This window comes from Haliotis cracherodii, unplaced genomic scaffold (genome assembly GCF_022045235.1).
Source record: "Haliotis cracherodii isolate W230 unplaced genomic scaffold, xgHalCrac1.p SCAF_14, whole genome shotgun sequence".
NCBI classification, from domain to species: domain Eukaryota; kingdom Metazoa; phylum Mollusca; class Gastropoda; order Lepetellida; family Haliotidae; genus Haliotis; species Haliotis cracherodii.
Window position 1 is genome coordinate 3,263,092 of NW_027266269.1, and position 22,657 is coordinate 3,285,748.

A 22,657-nucleotide genomic window follows, 5' to 3' on the forward strand; every position below is an offset into this window, starting at 1 on the left:
CCATGTTTGCCATAAAAGGCGACTGTGTTTGTTACAAGAACCGAATAACGGGAACAGGTGGTCAGACTCGCTGACTTGGTCATCATGTCCCAATTGCGTGGGTCGATGCTTATAGTATAAATCATTGGCATGTCTTGTCCAGACTCGATGATTTACGGACCGCTGTTCCAAGGCTGGAAAATTGCAGAGTCAGCGCTAAACAACAGTAAAAGAAACGAAAAATTATCCCCCCACCAGAGCTAACAGGTCGTTTCCTCAAAATAAGTGTGCATAAAATATTTGATAGCAGACCAGGTAACATGATTTATGTCAATTTGAATACAAACGTCAGAATTGAAATGAAAATTACAAGTGAACAGATTAATGTGGACGATCTCTGCTTGCTATGCGACATTCCCATCCAGAGAGAGACATCTAACAAGGCAACAGTTTAAAACTACCATCAATGTTTTGCATAATGTTTGGTTGGAGACATACCACAGAAGGAGAGTGTTAAAAAGAGATTACAACATTACAGCAATGTCATTCTTTTAATGTCAATCTAAAAATTGTGTAATAAGGCAAATAGGAGCCCCCTCGTATCGCAAGATTATATCCTAAAACAGTGCATTATTGCTCTGCCTCGCTACATTCAAAACGACAGCCACAGTGGGGAAGAGTATCTGTCAGATGACGAAACCAACAATTCAACTGACACGAGAGACCTTCCAGCATCTGGTACAGAAAGAGTTCCAGTCCACTGATCAACAAGACAATATTATCAAAGGAAACTACTCATAGGTCTCAGATGAACTTCATTTGCAAATGGAAAACAATAATCAATCGTCTTTTGTAAAGGATCAATCACACAGCGTCGAGGGACTACTCGACTTACTCTTACATTATGTGGAACCAGTAGTATTATTGGAAAACACATAGCTTTGTGTTTATTTCTAAACCAGCAGCATCAATTAGCTTTCTTCTCGTGGAACTTAATCTTACTGAAGATCACAACAACGTTCTTCACTGATCACATGTGATAGCCTAAGTTTACTATTCTGTCATGGGCACTAATGAATCAGATGCTGTATCTTCAGGTTACAAACAATACAGATAAATCGTCTCAAATCAACAACGTTCTTCACCGATCACTTGTGATAGTCTAAGTTTACTATTCTGTCATGGGCACTAATGAATCAGATGCTGTACCTTCAGTTTACAAACAATACAGGCAAATCGTTTCAAATCAACAACGTTCTTCACCGATAAAATGTGATAGCCTAAATTTACAATTCTGTCTTGGGCACTAATGAATCAGATGCTGTACCTTCAGGTTACAAACAATACAGACAAATCGTTTCAAATCAACAACGTTCTTCACTGATAAAATGTGATAGCTCAAGTTTGATATTATGTCATGGGCACTAATGAATCAGATGCTGCATCTTCAGGTTACAAACAATACAGTGAAATCATTTAAAATTTCCAAGGATCGTCCAAGAGACTGGAGGAGAGAACAAAACACAAAACGTGGCAATGCCCTAGGTATATTGGGAAGAAAGTGAAGTATGGATTTATATGTGTAAGGAGGTGGAAACACCCAGAACATTAATAACTATTCATATTGTGACTCAACCACAATACCTGATCGTGGGTGGAGATAAACAACAACCGTTACTTTCAGAACAACAAACTCACCATATTTGACACAATTTATTTATCAATTCATCGGAAAATATTTGCTGTATTTCACAATAGAAATTATTTCTTAAAATCGCATATATATTATTTCCCAAACAAATCACAAAGATGAAATGTCCTCCTCGGTTTCTGATCTAGTGTGGTAAATTGATGGTGTATCAGTGGTCTCCTTGGTTGTTGCGGTTGTTGTGGAGTTGGTGGTTGATTCCGGAATGGCTAGAGGTTCCACAACATCACATCAAAGTTATTTCGTCAAGATATAGAGGGTATTTCATATGTATTTCATATGTCATATATCATGGTTCTCTTTTCGAGTGACAGATACGACACTCGTGAAAATATCTCCTTTTCTACCCGGCCAACGCATAGTCGGTGGATGCCGAGCTTTGGCACAAGCACACCGACTTAAGAGACATGATATATGAGTAGTCCCAATGAGTGAAATATGTTGTCTTGTTATCTATCTAATATTTACCATTACTGTCATCCCGTTACTTATGGGGTAACAAGACGTATTCTTATCCTTAAATTAGAAGGGAGAATTTCGTGAGTCAGTGTTCAGTCAAAGAGATGTTCCAGTATTTATTGTGAGATTCAATGCGTTATACATAATATATTAATCAAGCAATAATCATAAATAAACATTTCATTTTGATGGGGTATTAACGTTTGCATGGTAGATTTTGTATCATAACAAATATAATATTTCATTCTTTCTGTCCCTCTGTACATTTATGTGACTGTACATGATCCTGATAGTTTACAGAAAAGGTTGCTTGGAACTCTGGTGCAGGTGACGACTACCTTTGCGGTACAAAATAAACTGAGAATATTTATCTTCGTAGATGGAGAAGAGGACAATCCCACTGTTGTGTTCAGTGAAGAGAACTTTTACATGATAATCATTTGAAAGACATTATATTTTACAATAAACAAAACACGAAGTACATACTAATAATGTATTGAATAGGTATGTTCCGCTGCGTTAACGTCAATGCAGACATTATGTATGATAGATACGTCAATTAGAAGTGAGGTGCGTCAACAGAGCTTTGGTTAATGAAGATATGAGTTAACGATTTGAGTATTGTTTTATCAAATATACGACACAAAAGCAAGAATTTGTTTTCGTAGCCGATGTCTGTTACACAACATAAAGTGCATATTGTTTACAATGTAGGATATAGTGCCACCAACCTACTCCAATATAGAATCTAGATTTAAGACGATTATCCTATTATGCTAGTGGCGTTCTCTGATAAATAGCCTAACAAGGAAAAAGAGATGCTATGCCAGTCTAGGCGATATCTTTTTAGGAATATTTATGTAATAGTTATTGATATTTCTCTCAAAATGAAGGATACAAAAATAAAAAAATTGCAGACTGATAAATATTAAGGACAAAATGCATCAATAATATTACGCCCTCTCCACGCCATGATGTAGCACTTGCGTAATGAACGAGTATCTCGGCACTGTGGTTTGATACCAATCATAATGTGGATAAACACTATCGATACTACTAAAGGATATATAATCTATTTCAAAGTCTGGAACTTTGGAGATATGTTGTATGACGGACAAACATTCTCCAAAACCATTACACCGCGTTTGTAATATGTGTAAATGATACTATCATTGCGTCACTTTCAAACCCTATGGTAACAATTCAAGTCTGTCTTTTTCATTTCCATTACATTAAACCTGTATAAAACTGATCTCATAAAATGCATTCGTTCTGTTCCACACTTTTTGGAATACATGGAAATAATTCATTCAATGGGCATAGGTTCCTAACATTTGGCGTACAAAGACATAGTTGCACATACCAATGTAATTTCCCGAAGACGATCTCGCCTATGGGCGTAGAAGCCAACAATTCTCATATCTTGTTCCAAACATTAGGGCATACATGGCAATACCAAATCTCATGCAGTGTTAAAATTCTAAAGTAACTCTAAAGTGTAAAGTACCCTACCTCTACAATGCACACGAAGTATGTTTTATCTCCGAGCCATCTACTTAACTCTTTCAACACCGTAGGCCCGAACACTGGCCAAACCATACTCGCTTCAAAATAGTATATAATTGTATGAACCTTCCTGTCATAGGATTCACTTATTAAATCTATCACATTTCACAGTGTCTGAAATACGTATTCCATTGCAATTAGTCATTTTTTTATTGATAAATTCAAAAAAGGTCTTCACTATTTCCAGCAATGTTATTGAAAATATACTTCTCAGACACACACTTCGACAACAGATCCACATTGTACATGTCAAAGAGCATGAAGAAATTTCAAGCAAATCTCTCAATAGAGTATACAAAGCAATAAATACAATCAAGAACAATATATCAACAAGTTGTCAAACTTACAGCTAAGTAATTATTTCAATATTTTCATTTTCGATTTCTCGGCACGGACACGATGTTTTATGCAACAATTTAAGCATGAAAAATCCTTGTTGTAGCTCGTAACCTAGCACGAGGCTCCAAATGTTTAATATTGATCGCGATTTCCTGCTTAAAACGTTCAGAATAACTGGCTATAAATTGATTGGCTGCATCAGGTCACGCGCTCAAATTTGACCAATCACGAAGCTTTTAGCAGATTCCGACAAGAAAGCGTCATAAGAAACCAATTTTTATCCAATTATAGATCGTGTTGTAAGTACGAAAGGAACCTAGGTGATGTGACGAGCGTGTAGATAAAACAAAATAAGCTTTCTAGCGATGTTTCATATGTCAGTCTTTAACGAACGTATAATTCATACGAAGCTTCGAAAACGGGGGTGTATTTTCATGTTACTGACCGGACAGCCACTGTTATCGGAAAATAGGTGATGACTACTATAAAAAAAACGGGTCCTTAATATGGACGTTATGAATTTGTTAGCTTAAAATTGTTTTATTTAAACGAACTTAATTAAGTTGTAAATGAATTATTTCAATAATGTGATAAAGATAACTGTCATATTTATAAACAACAACAAATGATGTATAACATGCACGAGCAATGATGTTTTTACAGAGGAAATGCAATTAACTTGAATTGTTTGTTTTACTCCCTGGCATCGTGGACGCATCCACATCCTTCATCTAGCAAGAGCTTCCTTATATTGATAATCCATATAGTATCGACTCGCTTCTTTTGACAGTTACCTGTTCATATTTTTCAAGTGTTGATGTTTGTGTAAATACACCAAAGACCAGCCAACCAATGTATACACAAATTGAATTTATGTAGTCAGGCGTGATGTCATAAGTGTCTGTGTTCCAGAGTTAATGGAATGAGCTTAAGTAAAGAATGATTGTACGTAAGGAAAACGTAGCTCTAAGAGAGAATGTGACTCCATCCTTTTAAGAGAGCCTGACGAATGTTCAGTAGCAGCTTACACGATTTATTCCAGTAAGAAGCAATGGTGTTCCTGAAGTCAGTGGACATCTTAGGATTTTGTATAGCTTTAGAACAAGTTCGTTGTCAATTTGTGTACAACATGGACAGTTGCACCAATGTGACATTCCACAGAAGGTCTGAGATGGATGATCTGGTGTTTGTCGGGAGTCTGATAGAAGAGATCAACCAGGTGGACATGAGGGCAGAGTGTTTCTCTCAGTGTCAGTGGCGGGTGATGTGTAACCTGGTCTCGTACAACCCACTCACCAGAACTTGTAGACTGCACTCTGAAGGCTTAAACTCGAGCGGTGAAGGTGTTTTCGAGAGTGGATGGCAGTATTATGGTGGTGAGTATGACAAATAAAACATGGAAAGTTCCAGTGTGTATGAAGGATTTGTGTTGAACACAACTAGGACATTACGACCATTCTAGTACTGATGGTTATTGCATCATTTTATGAGAGCAGACGTAAATGTGAATGCAATTCTGTCAACTTCTTTCAAACCCTTTCAAAAATATACAACACGTCCCATTTTAATTCTGGAAAGCCAAAAGTCCAGAAACTCTACCGTCTTTTCCCAGTCACGGTCAAAGTTTTTTACAAAAAATAAGCATGCAGTTTTCATGGGAACATACTAAGGAAGAAAAAATGAAAAAAAAGTAGTTTAAAAACTCAATATTTAGACCATCTCGGCAATGGGCCTGCCCATGGGCGAAGATTGGCCCATGGGCGAGAATATTTTTCTTTACTCAAAACTCATGTTTTTTTTTCGCAAATACTTAACTTGTATTCCATCAAGTATCATACACAAAATTTAACTCATTTAAACTTAATTCAACGATTTTATAGTGATATTGAAATATTTCGCCCATGGGCGAGAAAAAAGTTTGGCCCATGGGCGAGAATATTTTCCTTTACACAAAACTTATGTGTTTGTTTCGCAAATATATTTTTATGCATTCCTTTACGTATCATGACACAAAATTTACATCATTTTAACTTAATTCAACGATTTTATAGCGATATTGAAATATTTCGCCCATGGGCGAGAAAAAGGCTTGGCCCATGGTCGAGAATATTTTCCATTACACAAAACTGATGTGTTTGTTTCGCAAATATATTTTTATGCATTCCTTCACGTATCATGACACAAAATTTAACTCATTTTAACTGAATTCAACGTTTTTATAGCGATATTGAAATATTTCGCCCATGGGCGAGAAAAAGGCTTGGCCCATGGTCGAGAATATTTTCCATTACACAAAACTTATGTGTTTGTTTCGCAAATATATTTTTATGCATTCCTTCACGTATCATGACACAAAATTTAACTCATTTTAACTTAATTGAACGATTTTATAGCGATATTGAAATATTTCGCCCATGGGCGAGAAAAAAGCTTGGCCCATGGTCGAGAATATTTTCCTTTACACAAAACTCATGTTTTTGTTTCGCAAATACTTAACTTGTATTCCCTCAAGTATCATACACAAAATTTAACTCATTTTAACTTAATTCAACGATTTTATAGCGATATTGAAATAGTTTGCCCATGGGCGAGCATATTTTCCTTTGCTCAACAGTTTTAGTTTCGCTAATACATTAAAGGATTATAAGCATGACACATGATTCAACTCATTTTAACTTAATTCAACTAATTTTTGGCGTTATTAAAATATTTCGCCCATGTTTTCGTCAGCCCCTTTAAAGAATTAACAAATTGTTTACAAAGTATATTGTATCATGTGAAACACACTTTGTATTATATCATTACATTACTATTTTAAAAGGGCCTTTGGTTGGATGTTTCCTTTGCAGAAGTTTTACAAATTTCACCTTTTTTACATATTGCAACGATCTTTAATGAACCCGGCCTTATCTCTCAAAACGTTTTGACAGTTTATCATACACATTCATGCGCGTGTACACCAATTCATTGCCGTTATTTTCAACGAATTAAAGTTTAGTTTGTTTCTTTTTCACTTCCCATTTTATGTCTCGTTAATGCATCACACTGGGAAATTAAGTGACACTGGATATGCAATATACAGGTACATGTGCGCATATTTAATGGGAAAAAAACACGATTCGTCTTTCATTGCATAACGTCTAGCTGAATATCTCACATTCTAATGAAATATCGAAATAATATTTCATTATAAGCGGTGCGATGTCTACAGGCGATTGAGAGAATATTATGACACTAAAGCAACTTGTAAATGCATTGTCACTTTTGGTATGAAAATGGTTACAGTTCAGAAAAACAACAGCCTTCTTATGATAATTCTAATTAGTACGTTGTATCTAATTACAGTGTCGGAAAAATTTACAGGTGATTCTACAATACCTGCTCTCGGTCAATTACGATCTACCACACCACGCGCGAATAAACAGGAGCCGCCCAATATACAAAGTGTCGTCCGGTGAACTACCACCCCACCCTGTACGTAGGAGTTATGTTATCGGTACACAAATATATACAGTCCTCATATTTGATAAAAAAATGGGAAAACAAATTGAAAAAGATTTTAATACAAAATTATTGAATTACATAACTTGCCTGAACACAAGGGGTACCCAAACTTGTTTGACAGTTATTCGGGTGTTGTAGACTGTCGAATGGGACTCATGCGTGTACGTAGGGTACACATATCTATTGCAAGTTTTAGTACTCATACACTTTCTCTTTTTGTGTTCATATGATTTCTATTTTCTTACATAGTATGATGTCATTTTGTCTTTGGCTGCTCTGTTTATATATCCTTGAGTAGTTGTCTGTCCCTCATAAATTGTCTCGGTATTGCATCTCTTGACTACAGGAGATTTACAACATGTAGCGGATCTAACTGCAATTCTTGTTTTAACCAGGCCCGGGTTTGACATTCCAGTAACTGGATTCAGGTCGATTGCAAAATATGCATACCTCGTCATAGTGATTGTTGTGAATTCCTCAAAGTTTTGTTTGTTTGTTTGTTGTTTAACGCCGCACTTAGCAATATTTCAGCTATATGACGGCGGTCTGTAAATAATCGAGTCTGGACCAGACAATCCAGTGATTGAGTGACATCATGTGCATCGATCCACGCAATTGGGATAAGGTGACATGCATCAACCAGGTCAGCGAACCTGACTACCCGATCCCGGTAGTTGCCTCTTACGACAAGCGCTGTCGCCCTTTTACGGCAAGAATGGGTTGTTGAAGATCTGTTCTACCCCGGATCTTCACGGGTCCATTGACGCAGGGATTTGCGTAAAGTCATTCCGACAGCATACAATGCCTACTCAATGTCTTCTCAAAGTAATATAGTACGGTACTTAGAGTACATGTGAGATTATACTCAGGTTAGGGAGATGTTTAATCTATATAACGTTTTATTATTCTACCTAACAATGTATTTAATGAAATGAATGCAAAACAAACTCAACGGTTGAAAGGTTTTATTGAAAAAACTACCCCTGGTCTTGCCTAATAAAACAACTGCAACCTGACACAGATCAAACGCAACTTACAAACACAATCATCTGGTTAATCTCTATCACTCAACGTGTTGGAATAGCTTACTCTGCCCACAGTATGACAGTATTGGACAGCTCAGTAATTAGGAGGTAAGACCAGGCAGGTACACTGGTCACACTTGACTGGCCTGTCTGATGATTAGGTCGTCGGACAATTGGGAGTGAACCATAGCAAGAACAGTAAGAGTGTTGCTCCTTTTATAGGACCGATTAGTTTTATGACCACGGGCCTCGGCACAAACGTGGTGCTGGAAGACAAGTTATACATGTACATCCCATATGGTGACTGTTTTTCGCTATTGACATTCTAAATTCATTCATAATACCACAACATTGAAGTACTCCTTGAAACTTTACAATCACTTCAATATGTACAATAGATTAAACGAGAACAAATGATATATTGCAGATTATTAAGTCATCTTCTCTTTTACCAGCCGCTACGTTTCTATCGTTTGCATTGTACAAAGACATATTTTGTCTGTACTTTTGCAGATTAAAGGGGTCCTGATCTAACGCAATTCCCCGGACTGCTTGTTGCCTTTGTTATTGTTTTTTTTCCACGTGAGTACCCGGATGATACGCAACGCAACTGAGCGTGACTGGAGACTGGGCTACCGTCTGCAAGGACAGCTAAATAAACTTGGAGGCTGGAGGCAATATTTGTTTTACGCATTTTTGCCTAAACACTGATTGGTTTACCGTGATCTATAATGATTTCGACAAAGGGCGCATGTTAATTAATTTCTTCAGCCTAAACTAACAGACAAAAAGAACGGCGGAGCTCATCGGATGTCGTCATTTGGAAATACCCCAGATGGTTATAGTTAACACTAAAAAAAGTATCCATGCAGTGAAAGCATTTTCGGATTTCGGATTGGGTCGAAAATACGATTTCCCTTGTTGTCATCCACGTTTTCTCGTATCACCCTACACTTGTGTATTTGTCGTCATTCACTTGATGCTCAGATAATGAATTTATTACAAGTACAATTAGTGGTAGCACCACTTAGATTACCTGACAAAGTTCCCATTTGGCATTTATTGTGTCTGGGATAATTATTCAATCTAAATCCAGGTTTGAAGTGAGGTGAAATGACGTTATGTAATATGCACGTTGCAGTCCAGCAAGAGGTGAATGATCAGTTGATTTACTTTTTTTTGTAAATCAACGGATCGTTCCTAAACATCAAAGGATTACCAGAAAATACGTTAATGATTAATCACTGTTATCTTGCACAGTGCATATGTCAAAAGTGAGTGTTTACGTGTCTAGGTTTACTAAGACAAAGGGAATACACTCATATCCTTGCGTGAAGTGCCGATGTAAAAACAACTACTTTGTTCAAAGGGTTAACTGATAAAACGTTGATTGATTGATCATTGTTATCTAACACTCAATAGATTTTTTCGGAACCGTGGACGTTATGAAAATAGTTGTCACGTGGGCTTTTTCAGCTGACCCTTGAGACTTGACACCTATGTGAAACACCTGAAACAATCCAAGTGATCAGTTGAGAAACGAACACGAGTTGTAATATCCCGAAACGATATATGTTTTTTGAAATATGTGATAGTTACAGAGACACGTGACATCGAATATGTTTCTTTGTACAGCTGCAGACGAGTGGGATATTGTTCCTTTGTGTGGATATTCACGGATAGATTCCTCGAACAAGGAAGCTGCCTAAAATTTATTCACATATATTTGGTAGTTATGGTTTGTAAGTATGGTATTTGCATTTTGTTTTCCTTCATTTGCTGTAGCACTGAACCGATTCGTCCTTGTTTCTCTACGTCCTGGATGGGGAAATTCTTCAATGCGCGATAGACATTGTTTTCAAAGGCCTTTTCCCCTGTAAGCGTGTATATATTACTGTCAATTTGTAAAATGTAATTCTCTCAGGCAATTTATAAAATGTGTAAATATTTCAGTCCTTTTGACTAAAAAATCTGTCCAGATTGATTAAGACGATCAAAAGGGCCTACAAACACCACAACAGATTATTATGTAGTATTAGAAGCCAAAGAACATAGAAATTTACTTTTCAACGTAACATTTTCAGTCTCTTGGTGATGACATTCAACATCAAAATGTTTGGAATTCTTATCATAATAATACAGATGGAAATGTTTTTCAGTCACTTTGTTAAATAACTGAATATTTAGGTGTTTAATAAATTTGAAAATGTTACACATTTTGACAGTAAAAAATATACACACTATCAAAAAGCAATGCTCAGGTGAAATATTTACTTTGTGTTGCAAGTCAAAATAGTGTTAACGAAAATCGCAAAAATTACCAAGCGAGTGACTTATCAAAACTTCGTCACCATTACCGATGCTTCGACCATTACCCACAAAGATACCTACATTTCTTTATTATCTCGAAAACTGTATTTCATTTTGTTGATCAATGTGACCATACGCCCTATTTACTACCAATACAAGTGACTAATGCGCTTACGAATGGCGCAGCAGAGGTCGCGAACTAGTCTAGATTTCTGCTATACATCCGGGTACTCACTGGGAACAAACAATAATAAAGGCAACAACCAGTCCCGGGGAATTGCGTTAGATCAGTGTCTCTTTAAGCCTCAGAATGTGCTCATTCCAATTAGGAACGAACATAATTGCTTATCATGAGTATATATGATACAGTTAAAAGTTACTTGTACACTGTAGATGTATTCACTTTAAAGTCGTATACGACCTTCGCGAGTGAGTTATATGATCCAGGTTAATTGGAACGAAGTCTAGAAAGGGTTATTAAGTTTTGTATTTGGTAAAGTGTAGGTTTGTTAAATATGATTTTTTAATTCCTTTTATTCAAAATGTAAAAAAAATAATTATGCGCTGAAAAATAGAGCTGCTTTGATTGGAGATATGGCGTTAGCCACATGAGATTGTCTGGTGGACACGGTTTAACCTTACTGTGCCCTCACCCTGGTTGTTGTTGTCGTTGTTATAAGGGATTGGGAGCTACAGCTCATTGCATTTTTGGTTACAGTCTGTCTCACTAAAGTGGACATGTGCAGGTGAACTCTGTTCAATTAGTATATGAAATGTCCCCAAATGTGAACTCCAGACAATAATAACCTGAGAGTAAATCCACGTGCGTCTGCCTTTCCCCTCGTTCACCTGAAATTCAGTGACAACGTTGCTTGACAGTTGAATCTGGTGGACGTTTTGTGCAGAACCTGTTTGACACTATTGGTTCCAGGACCATCAACAGTGGGAAGAGTGGCACACTGAGCTGAAAAAGCGGAAAATATAACAACCTCGACACAAGTGTGCTCAGTCAAACGATGAACTTACGACCGGCAGAAAACAACTCCAGTTGAGTATGCCGATGCTGTATCTCAACCGTGTTGGCCTGAAAAATTAAACATGCTAATTCAACCCATAATCGTATAATTATTTTTAATAGAAACCATATCTTAGTTTGTTCTTGCACTGTATCATATCGTGTATTTCATCTGTATATGTGTATATTATAAATGACTACACTTTTACCGCATATTCTGCAAAAGACAATAATTAATCACCTTATTATTGTCTCTCCAGTTATCATGGCTGACTGCACTAATACCCTTTTTAACAGTGGAGACCGATTTCAGTATACATGTAGGCTTTTTGTTTGAAAAGGGATATACAGGTAAATTATGTGTAACAATTAACTGTGTACCATTACAATGCAAATAGTTTAGTGATACATTTTTCAGAGGAGAGGGCATACACACAAGTATATTGCTTCCGTGTGTGAATGCAGGTAATACTTGGCATCTCAGTTCTCAGTTTTATACCAGTTGTATATCTGAATTTGTATATGGAACCATGTGTACAGTATGACAATTACTTGCTAGTCGTCAGTCTACAACGTACATAACACGGTCAAACAATTTTGGGCACCGCTTTTGCAAGTTATTTATAACAATAATGTTTTATTAAAATCTATTTCAATTTGTTTTCACCATTTTCCCTATTCCAGTCCATGCATGTTTATGTTGCTACATCTTATTGCTCATGTTCCCAAGTATTATAAAACACTTTAATGTCTCTCCTTCCTAATCTAACGTTAACACATTTCAGGTCATTACCATCATCTAATACACAAGAGATAATACCAAGACATATCTAATTCGGTTTTATGGTCTATGTGGTCTTACAATTGATTTTATTAGTCTATAAATCTTATGTCTAGTACATATTTTCACAAACAGGGCTGTTAGCTGATATAAGGAAGGTAACATCCAGTTGAATTCCCAGTTGACGTATTTACTTTTTTTTATCAAATATAAGGACTGTATACGACATACGTTAGTCTCGACGTTTCTACAATTGATATTTTGAATAAGCCGTTAATATGCTGGTTGTGACTGGGATGATGGTATGGTAGCTGTAGCAGACAGATTGACAGTCGTTGTTGCGTCGATTACCTCTGTGGCCAGTGGCGGACGTAATTCAAACTCCTTCCACACTGACACCGCATCAAGTATATTTGTGTACCGATTACATAACTCCTACGGACAGGGTTTGGGTGGTAGTTCACCGGACGACACTTTGTTTATTGGGCGGCTCCTGTGATATCTCCTCCAAACATACTTTTATTGAATGACCCATTAAACGATGATACACATCTCGTTGAATATATCAAGGCACTAATTCATCTTTAATAAACTTGTTTGTCTCTGTGCTTAATATATCCACATATCAACGAAAATATGTAATACATGTACAATACAAAAATATATACATATACAGGCTAGGTATTTGCCCACAGCATCACCTGCATAACTGTTTATTCGCGCGTGGTGTGGTAGATCGTAGTTGACCGAGAGCAGGTATTGTAGAATCACCTGTAATTTTTTCCAACACTGTAATTAGATACAACGTACTAATGAGAATTATCTTAAGAAGGGTGTTGTTTTTTTTAACTGTTACCATTTTCATACCAAAAGTGACAATGCATTTACAAGTTGCTTTAGTGTCATAATATTCACTCAATCGCCTGTAAACAACCACCGCTTATAATGAAATAATTATTTCGATATTTCATTAGAATGTGAGATATTCAGCTAGACGTTATGCAATGAAAGACGAATCGTGTTTTTTTCCCATTAAAATACGCGCACATGTACCTGTATATTGCATATCCAGTGTCACTTAATTTCCCAGTGTGATGCATTAACGAGACATAAAATGGGAAGTGAAAAAGAAACAAACTAAACTTTAATTCGTTGAAAATAACGGCAATGAATTGGTGTACACGCGCATGAATGTGTATGATAAACTGTCAAAACGTTTTGAGAGATAAGGCCGGGTTCATTAAAGATCGTTGCAATATGTAAAAAAGGTGAAATTTGTAAAACTTCTGCAAAGGAAACATCCAACCAAAGGCCCTTTTAAAATAGTAATGTAATGATATAATACAAAGTGTGTTTCACATGATATAATATACTTTGTGAACAATTAGTTAAAATTTTAAAGGGACTGACGAAAATATGGGCGAAATATTTTAATAACGCTAAAAATTAGTTGAATTAAATTAAAATGAGTTGAATCATGTGTCATGCTTATAATCCTTTAATGTATTAGCGAAACTAAAACTGTTGAGCAAAGGAAAATATGCTCGCCCATGGGCGAAATATTTCAATATCGCTATAAAATCGTTGAATTAAATCGTTGAAATGAGTTAAATTTTGTGTCATGATACTTGATGGAATACAAGTTAAGTATTTGCGAAACAAAAACATGAGTTTTGTAAAGGAAAATATTCTCTCTCATGGGCCAAACCTTTTTCTCGCCCATGGGCGAAATATTTCAATATCGCCATAAAATCGTTGAATTATGTTAAAATGATTTTAATTTTGTGTATGATACTTGATGGAATACAAGTTAAGTATTTCCGAAACAAAAACATTAGTTTTGTGTAAAGGAAAATATTCTCACTCATGGGCCAAACCTTTTTCTCGCCCATGGGCGAAATATTTCAATATCGCTATAAAATCGTTGAATTATGTTAAATGAGTTAAATTTTGTGTATGATACTTGATGGAGTACAAGTTAAGTATTTCCGAAACAAAAACATGAGTTTTGTGTAAAGGAAAATATTCTCACCCATGGGCCAAACCTTTTTCTCGCCCATGAGCGAAATATTTCAATATTGCTATAAAATCGTTGAATTATGTCAAAATGAGTTAAATTTTGTGTATGATACTTGATGGAGTACAAGTTAAGTATTTGCGAAACAAAAACATGAGTTTTGTGTAAAGGAAAATATTCTCACCCATGGGCCAAACCTTTTTCTCGCCCATGGGCGAAATATTTCAATATTGCTATAAAATCGTTGAATTATGTCAAAATGAGTTAAATTTTGTGTATGATACTTGATGGAGTACAAGTTAAGTATTTGCGAAACAAAAACATGAGTTTTGTGTAAAGGAAAATATTCTCACCCATGGGCCAAACCTTTTTCTCGCCCATGGGCGAAATATTTCAATATCGCTATAAAATCGTTGAATTATGTTAAAATGAGTTAAATTTTGTTGATGATACTTGATTGAATACTAGTTAAGTATTCACGAAACAAAATCATGAGTTTTGAGTAGAGAAAAATATTCTCGCCCATGGGCCAAGCCTTTTTCTCGCCCATGTGCGAAATATTTCAATATCGCTATAAAATCTTTGAATTAAGTTAAATTGAGTTAAATTTTGTGTCATAATACGTGAAGGAATGCATAAAAATATATTTGCGAAACAAACACATAAGTTTTGTGTTATGGAAAATATTCTCGCCAATGGGCTAAACTTTTTTCTCGCCCATGGCCGAACTATTTCAATATCGCTATAAAATCGTTGAATTAAGTTAAAATGAGTTAAATTTTGTGTATGATACTTGATGGAATACAAATTAAGTATTTGCGAAAAAAAACCATGAGTTTTGAGTAAAGAAAAATAATCTCGCCCATGGGCAGTCCCATGGGCCAGTCTTCGCCCATGGGCAGGCCCATGGGCGAGATGGTCTAAATATTGAGTTTTTAAACTTTCTTTTTTTCATTTTTTCTTCCTTAGTATGTTCCCATGAAAACTGCATGCTTATTTTTGTAAATACCTTTGATCGAGACTGGGAAAAGACCGTAGAGTTTCTGGACTTTTGGGTGTCCAGAATTAAAATTGGACGTGTTATACTGAAGCTGTGTCGTATAATCGTAGAGGAAGTTAATAGTACTACAATTGTAATATCTGTAATAATACTGCCATTGTGATACTTGTAAATACGAATTGTCATATTCTGACATTGCCTTAATCAACATGGTTATGGGGCTTGAGATGTAGCAATAGCGTCGACTTTCAGTAAAGCACAGTAAAGGACACACATCCCTTCTTTATCCGGTACACGTGGGATCATTACTATTTGATCGAGATTCACAAACAGATGGTTGTGATATAGTTGGAATCGTACCATTGATTTCTTATGATTATAGAAACTGTTTTGTTGATTATGTTGTCGACATAATGTCATACACTATATGAAGCATGACGCGAATGAATTTGTCGTTTCACGTTTCACAAAGTAAAAAGCGGAAGTGCTGTCAACATCCATTCTAAAAAGACAATGTGTACTCGATGTACCTAAGCATAAGCTATTCAACTAATTAAGCTGCGCATTTAAATATGTATGAGTAAAGCAATAAACACTCCTTAATGTATGTATCGATTTGTCCCCATGTCACAGCTGTGGATGTTATGTAAGGTATCTCATTGTGAGTATTTTGTGCTGCGTCAATGAAGCATCTTAAGTAGCACCAATCAGTCAAGGTTGTGAGTAAAAACAACAACGTTGATGTGACAAATGTCACGTCATACATAGACAACCTTAACATCATGAAAGATAGAAATAATCCGAGACACTAAATGAAATGATACCACTAGTTTTCCCTGTTCAGGTAACGATTGATTGGTCACTTAGGTTGAAGACGTGACAAGGACAGCCATGTGGCATGTGGGGAGGCAACAGTAGCAGGAATAGTGGTAGATGTTGATTTTGTCAGAAGCGAATCAGAAGATGATGTCAGGCTACAATCAGGTTTGGGATGTCCTCCATCAACGAAATGGTAGTACATTCCACCAGGGATTCTTTTCCAGAGCGACATACGACACATTTTAAAATGTGTTTTCCTCAATCTTGTTGTTCAAAACAAAATTCATTTCTGACGTTGCACAGGTTATACAAAAAAGTATAGTTGCTATATACTTGCATCAGAACCTCGAAGTTCTGCTCTTCCCCCACAGCTGCCTGCGATGACTACATATTGGCAAATAGCCGGGAGGGCGTGGACGTCATCGACACAGACCCAGCGGAGATGTGCAACAGCAGCTACTTAACAAAGTCTGACAACTCCTCTTCCTGTTTTAGAGGAGCATCCTGGAAAACAGTGAAAATAAAGTGTCTTCCGTGTTATAGTCTTGCTGCCCGTCCGTTAATGGTAAGATATGATAAAGTTGACATTCTTACAAATCCCTCGATGAAGGGTTTGACTATTACTGGTTGATCATATTTCATTTTTAGCATAGTAGGGTTACTTTACATTCTTGACATAGTTGCTATAGCAACTGTTCAGGATAAAAAATAATAAGGGTAGCATTACCATTGTTAATACGATAAAAGCTTATTATGGATTATTTTATGTTTGGAAAATATGAAATACTCACCATAATTGTCACCGTCGTCGTCGTCGTTGTTCTTCTTCATCCCCATCATATCAAATACTCATTGTGATACGTTATTACATTTCAATTGACAAAGTACAGTTTGATCTCACAAATTAGTTAGTGTATGTGATAATGTCACTATTACGGCAATAACCATTATCTTATCCAGGATCCAGCGGCATCCTACACGGAGGATCTGGACTTTGATCTCGACGTTGGAATGACTCTGAAGCTCAATGTATCAGGAAGTGAAACAATATTGTACGTGAGTGCATGAGTGAAATATTTCTCTTACCGTACGAGTTTTTGCACGTGTCCAATTGACAGCATTTCTGCGATCTGACGCTGTTGGCACTTTGTAATGCAACTCCCAAGAATAACTGAATGAGCTTACACTGCACCTCACTCCATCACCACTCCCCAGAATAACTGCATACCCTTAAACTGCACAACCCTCCATCACCACTCCCCAGAATAACTGAATACTCTTAAACTGCACCACACTCCACCACCACTCCCCAGAATAACTGAATACCCTTAAACTGCACCACCCTCCATCACCACTCCCCAGAATAACTGAATACCCTTCAACTGCACCACCCTCCACCACCACTCCCCAGAATATCTAAATACCCTTAAACTGCACCACCCTCCATCACCACTCCCCAGAATAACTGAATACCCTTCAACTGCACCACCCTCCATCATCACTCCCCAGAATAACCGAATACCCTTAAACTGCACCACCCTCCATCACCACTCCCCAGAATAACTGAATACCCTAAAACTGCACCACCCTCCATCACCACTCCCCAGAATAACCGAATACCCTTAAACTGCACCACCCTCCATCATCACTCCCCAGAATAACCGAATACCCTTAAACTGCACCACCCTCCATCACCACTCCCCAGAATAACTGAATACCCTAAAACTGCACCACCCTCCATCACCACTCCCCAGAATAACTGCATACCCTTAAACTGCCCCACCCTCCATCACCACTCCCAGAATAACTGAATACCCTACAACTGCACCACCCTCCACCACCACTCCCCAGAATAACTGAATACCCTTAAACTGCTCCACCCTCCACCACCACTCCCCAGAATAACTGAATACCCTTAAACTGCACCACCCTCCATCACCACTCCCCAGAATAACTGAATACCCTTAAACTGCATCACCCATACACCACCACTCCCCAGAATAACTCAATACCCTTAAACTGCACCACCCTCCATCACCACTCCCCAAAATAACGGAATACCCTTAAACTGCATCACCCTCAAACCACCACTCCCCAGAATAACTGAATACCCTAAAACTGCACCACCCTCCACCACCACTCCCCAGAATAACTGAATACCCTTAAACTGCTCCACCCTCCACCACCACTCCCCAGAATAACTGAATACCCTTAAACTGCACCACCCTCCATCACCACTCCCCAGAATAACTGAATACCCTTAAACTGCATCACCCATACACCACCACTCCCCAGAATAACTGAATACCCTAAAACTGCACCACCCTCCATCACCACTCCCCAAAATAACTGAATACCCTTAAACTGCCCCACCCTCAAACCACCACTCCCCAGAATAACTGAATACCCTAAAACTGTACCACCCACCATCACCACTCCCCAGAATAACTGAATACCCTTCAACTGCACCACCCTCCATCACCACTCCCCAGAATAACTGAATACCCTTCAACTGCACCACCCTCCATCACCACTCCCCAGAAGAACTAAATACCCTTCAACTGCACCACCCTCCACCACCACTCCCCAGAATAACTGAATACCCTTCAACTGCACCACCCTCCACCACCACTCCCCAGAATAACTGAATACCCTTCAACTACACCACCCACCATCACCACTCCCCAGAATAACTGCATACCCTTCAACTGCACCACCCTCCACCACCACTCCCCAGAATAACTGAATACCCTTCAACTGCACCACCCTCCATCACCACTCCCCAGAATAACTGAATACCCTTCAATTGCACAACCCTCCATCACCACTCCCCAGAATAACTGAATACCCTTCAACTGCACAACCCTCCATCGCCACTCCCAAAGATAACTGAATACCCTTCAACTGCACCACCGTCCATCACCACTACCCAGAATAACTGAATACCCTTAAACTGCACCACCCTCCACCACCACTCCCCAGAATAACTGAATACCCTTCAACTGCACCACCCTCCATCACCACTCCCCAGAATAACTGAATACCCTTCAATTGCACAACCCTCCATCACCACTCCCCAGAATAACTGAATACCCTTCAACTGCACAACCCTCCATCGCCACTCCCAAAGATAACTGAATACCCTTCAACTGCACCACCGTCCATCACCACTACCCAGAATAACTGAATACCCTTAAACTGCACCACCCTCCATCACCACTCCCCAGAATAACTGAATACCCTTAAACTGCACCACCCTCCATCACCACTCCCCAGAATAACTGAATACCCTAAAACTGCACCACCCTCCATTACCACTCCCCAGAATAACTGAATACCCTTCAACTGCACCACCCTCCATTACCACTCCCCAGAATAACTGAATACCCTAAAACTGCACCACCCTCCATTACCACTCCCCAGAATAACTGAATACACTAAAACTGCACCACCCTCCATCACCACTCCCCAGAATAACTGAATACCCTAAAACTGCACCACCCTCCATCACCACTCCCCAGAATAACTGAATACCCTTCAACTGCACCACCCTCCATTACCACTCCCCAGAATAACTGAATACCCTTCAACTGCACCACCCTCCATTACCACTCCCCAGAATAACTGAATACCCTTCAACTGCACCACCCTCCACCACCGCTCCCCAGAATAACTGAATAACCTTAGACTGCACCACCCTCCACCACCACTCCCCAGAATAACTGAATAACCTTAGACTGCACCACCCTCCACCACCACTCCCCAGAATAACTGAATAACCTTAGACTGCACCACCCTCCACCGCTAACCCCTAGAATAACTGAATAGCCTGACACTCCGCAGCCATTCCCCAGTTTACAAGTAAATATCTTCACACTGCAATCATGTCCGCCTCCACTCCCAAGCTTAAAAGGGAATATCCTTACACAGCACCCATGTCTGCAACCACTCCCCAGCTTACAAGTGAATATCCTCACACTGAACTCATGTCCTCCTCTATTCCATAGAATAACTGAATAGCCTTACAGTGCACGCATGTCCGCAACCACTCCCCAGCTTACAAGTGAATAGCCTAACACTGAAACCATGTACGTCTCTATTGCATAGAATAACTAAATATACTTGCACTGCAGCCATGTCCGCCCCAAACCCCCGGCTTACAAGTGAATAGCCTAACACTGAAACCATGTACGTCTCTATTCCATAGAATAACTGAATATGGTAACCATGCGCCCAGGTCCGCCTTCATTTCAAAGAATAGCTAAATATCCTGACACTGAACCCATGTCCACCACCACTAACGAGCTTACAAGTGAATATCCTTACACTGCAGCAACCATGTGTGGCTGATACTTCCCAATCAAGACGTTGTCTATCTGTTGTCGTTGAGGTGGGACTTTCCCAACATTGGACTCTATACAATTATCTTCAACACTCGTCAAGGAAACGCATGGGGTGCTGAGTTTCAGACCGACTTTACCCCAAACAGTTCGGACAACTATGTGATTGGGATATCCATAACAGAGACGTCTTTCCTGGTAGGTTTGTCATGTGTCAATGAGTAGAAGGAAGTTTGAGTGTGTTAAATATTAACAAATATCCTTACACGTCTTAGCTGCTGATATGGGTGTAAGAATCTTTATCAAAATGTCGCTATATGCAATAAACCAGAAGTTGTTATCCATAAAGTTGTACGCTTTCTTACTTACTCACTAACTCCGAGAATGCCGGTCCAACAGTCAGTGTTCACTGTTGATCTCCACGTCTTTCTTGGTCGGTTGTTTAGTCGTGTGTTAGGTATTGAGATATACCTTATTTAGGAATTGGTATAACTTACCAGATTAGAACTTTAACGAACCATGGTTTCAATGTATGGTTCCCTACATAATCTAATACTTTATTTTCCAGACGTACGTCGATGGAACGTTGTGGATGACTAACCCAATCCGCATTCCTCTCAGCGGTGTCCGACGTATCGACTTTGATGGATTCACTGCAGTCAATGAATTCAACATCGGGAAGGGAATGTGTTGAATTTTAAAGCAACTAGCTGTCGATTTCCTTATCAAATTTGAGATGTGTTCTGGTGGCAATTGTTTCATTGTCACCAATATATCCCTAATACCTTCAGCCAAATGTGTCATCACATCGATGCATATATTATTACACCATGGCCGACTGTGACATTTAGCTAACTGACTTTTAATGGCGGAGCGTGAGACAGTCAGTTGTCAGGGCAGTTTTCAAACCAATGGTTCTACCGACATATCAGAACACCATTTGTCATCATGGGTTGGTATTTTGGCAGCAGTGGTTTGCATCACAATTACATTATGAAATATACACTGGCCCTATATAGCCACACCGATAAGTTCTGGATGTGGTATCATAAAATCATTAAAAAATAACAAAAATCTCTTACTTTCGGTCATCATCAGTCGACCAGAATGATTCTCCTGAACGATAATTTTGAGTGAATTCTACAATGTCGACTACGTGAGATATATCCTTTTGTGTCGTCAAAAAATAAACAATAAATCAAATGATGTTATCAATAACGTTTTAACGGGTACAATACTACTTGTTTTGAGATAAAAGTAAGTATGTGTTTACGCTCCCGAGATTGTCCAGTTACATTTAAGTTAGTTTATAACACAATGCTAATTGAATTATGAAAAGATCGGTTTTCTTTGTCTGACTTTGTGGATGACTCGACAACTCGGCAACTTGAGTGTACAGATTTTCGTTGTTCCTGACCATACTTACAACAAGATATATGCCAGTTTAAATGCCGGTTGTATGTCATGACTGCAATACCCTGTCCTCTATATCTTTATTGCAAATAAACTTAAACAACAAATGTAGCATATTTGTCATTTTAATTGTGGCTTCAATATTGTACAATATCGCCAGCGACTGAAGGGATGGTGTAAAACCTGCTGGGGTCCATGCAGGAAGCTAGGTACTGTTAGTCCAAATGGTGACTAGTATAGTGCTCTACCTTCAATTGCTGGCGATCTATAGCCCGTTTTTACAATGTATTGTTCTATACAGTATTATTTCATTATGGACACATATTAGTTGTAAAAATATATATCTGTGATACGTCCTGTAATGTTACTGTCCTTTGCTGAC

At 38.2% G+C, this 22,657-nt stretch overlaps 1 protein-coding gene across 1 annotated transcript; it reads left to right on the plus strand.

Moving 5' to 3' along the window:
- Nucleotides 1-5,102: 5,102 nt before the first annotated feature.
- On the plus strand, nucleotides 5,103-21,556 carry LOC139460937 (uncharacterized). Its single transcript, XM_071242412.1, has 5 exons — nucleotides 5,103-5,427; nucleotides 16,894-17,087; nucleotides 17,483-17,574; nucleotides 20,856-21,060; nucleotides 21,431-21,556. The coding sequence occupies exons 1-5, from the start codon at nucleotides 5,103-5,105 to the stop codon at nucleotides 21,554-21,556; spliced, it is 942 nt and encodes a 313-aa protein (XP_071098513.1).
- Nucleotides 21,557-22,657: the final 1,101 nt, after the last annotated feature.

Bases quoted from the DNA above. Each gene is read 5' to 3' on its own strand.
- LOC139460937 (XM_071242412.1), top strand. From the start codon at position 5,103: ATGGTGTTCCTGAAGTCAGTGGACATCTTAGGATTTTGTATAGCTTTA. The intron at 17,575-20,855 runs GTACGTGAGTGC...CTTACACTGCAG, and splicing joins TCAGGAAGTGAAACAATATT to CAACCATGTGTGGCTGATAC. The intron at 21,061-21,430 runs GTAGGTTTGTCA...TTTATTTTCCAG, and splicing joins TAACAGAGACGTCTTTCCTG to ACGTACGTCGATGGAACGTT.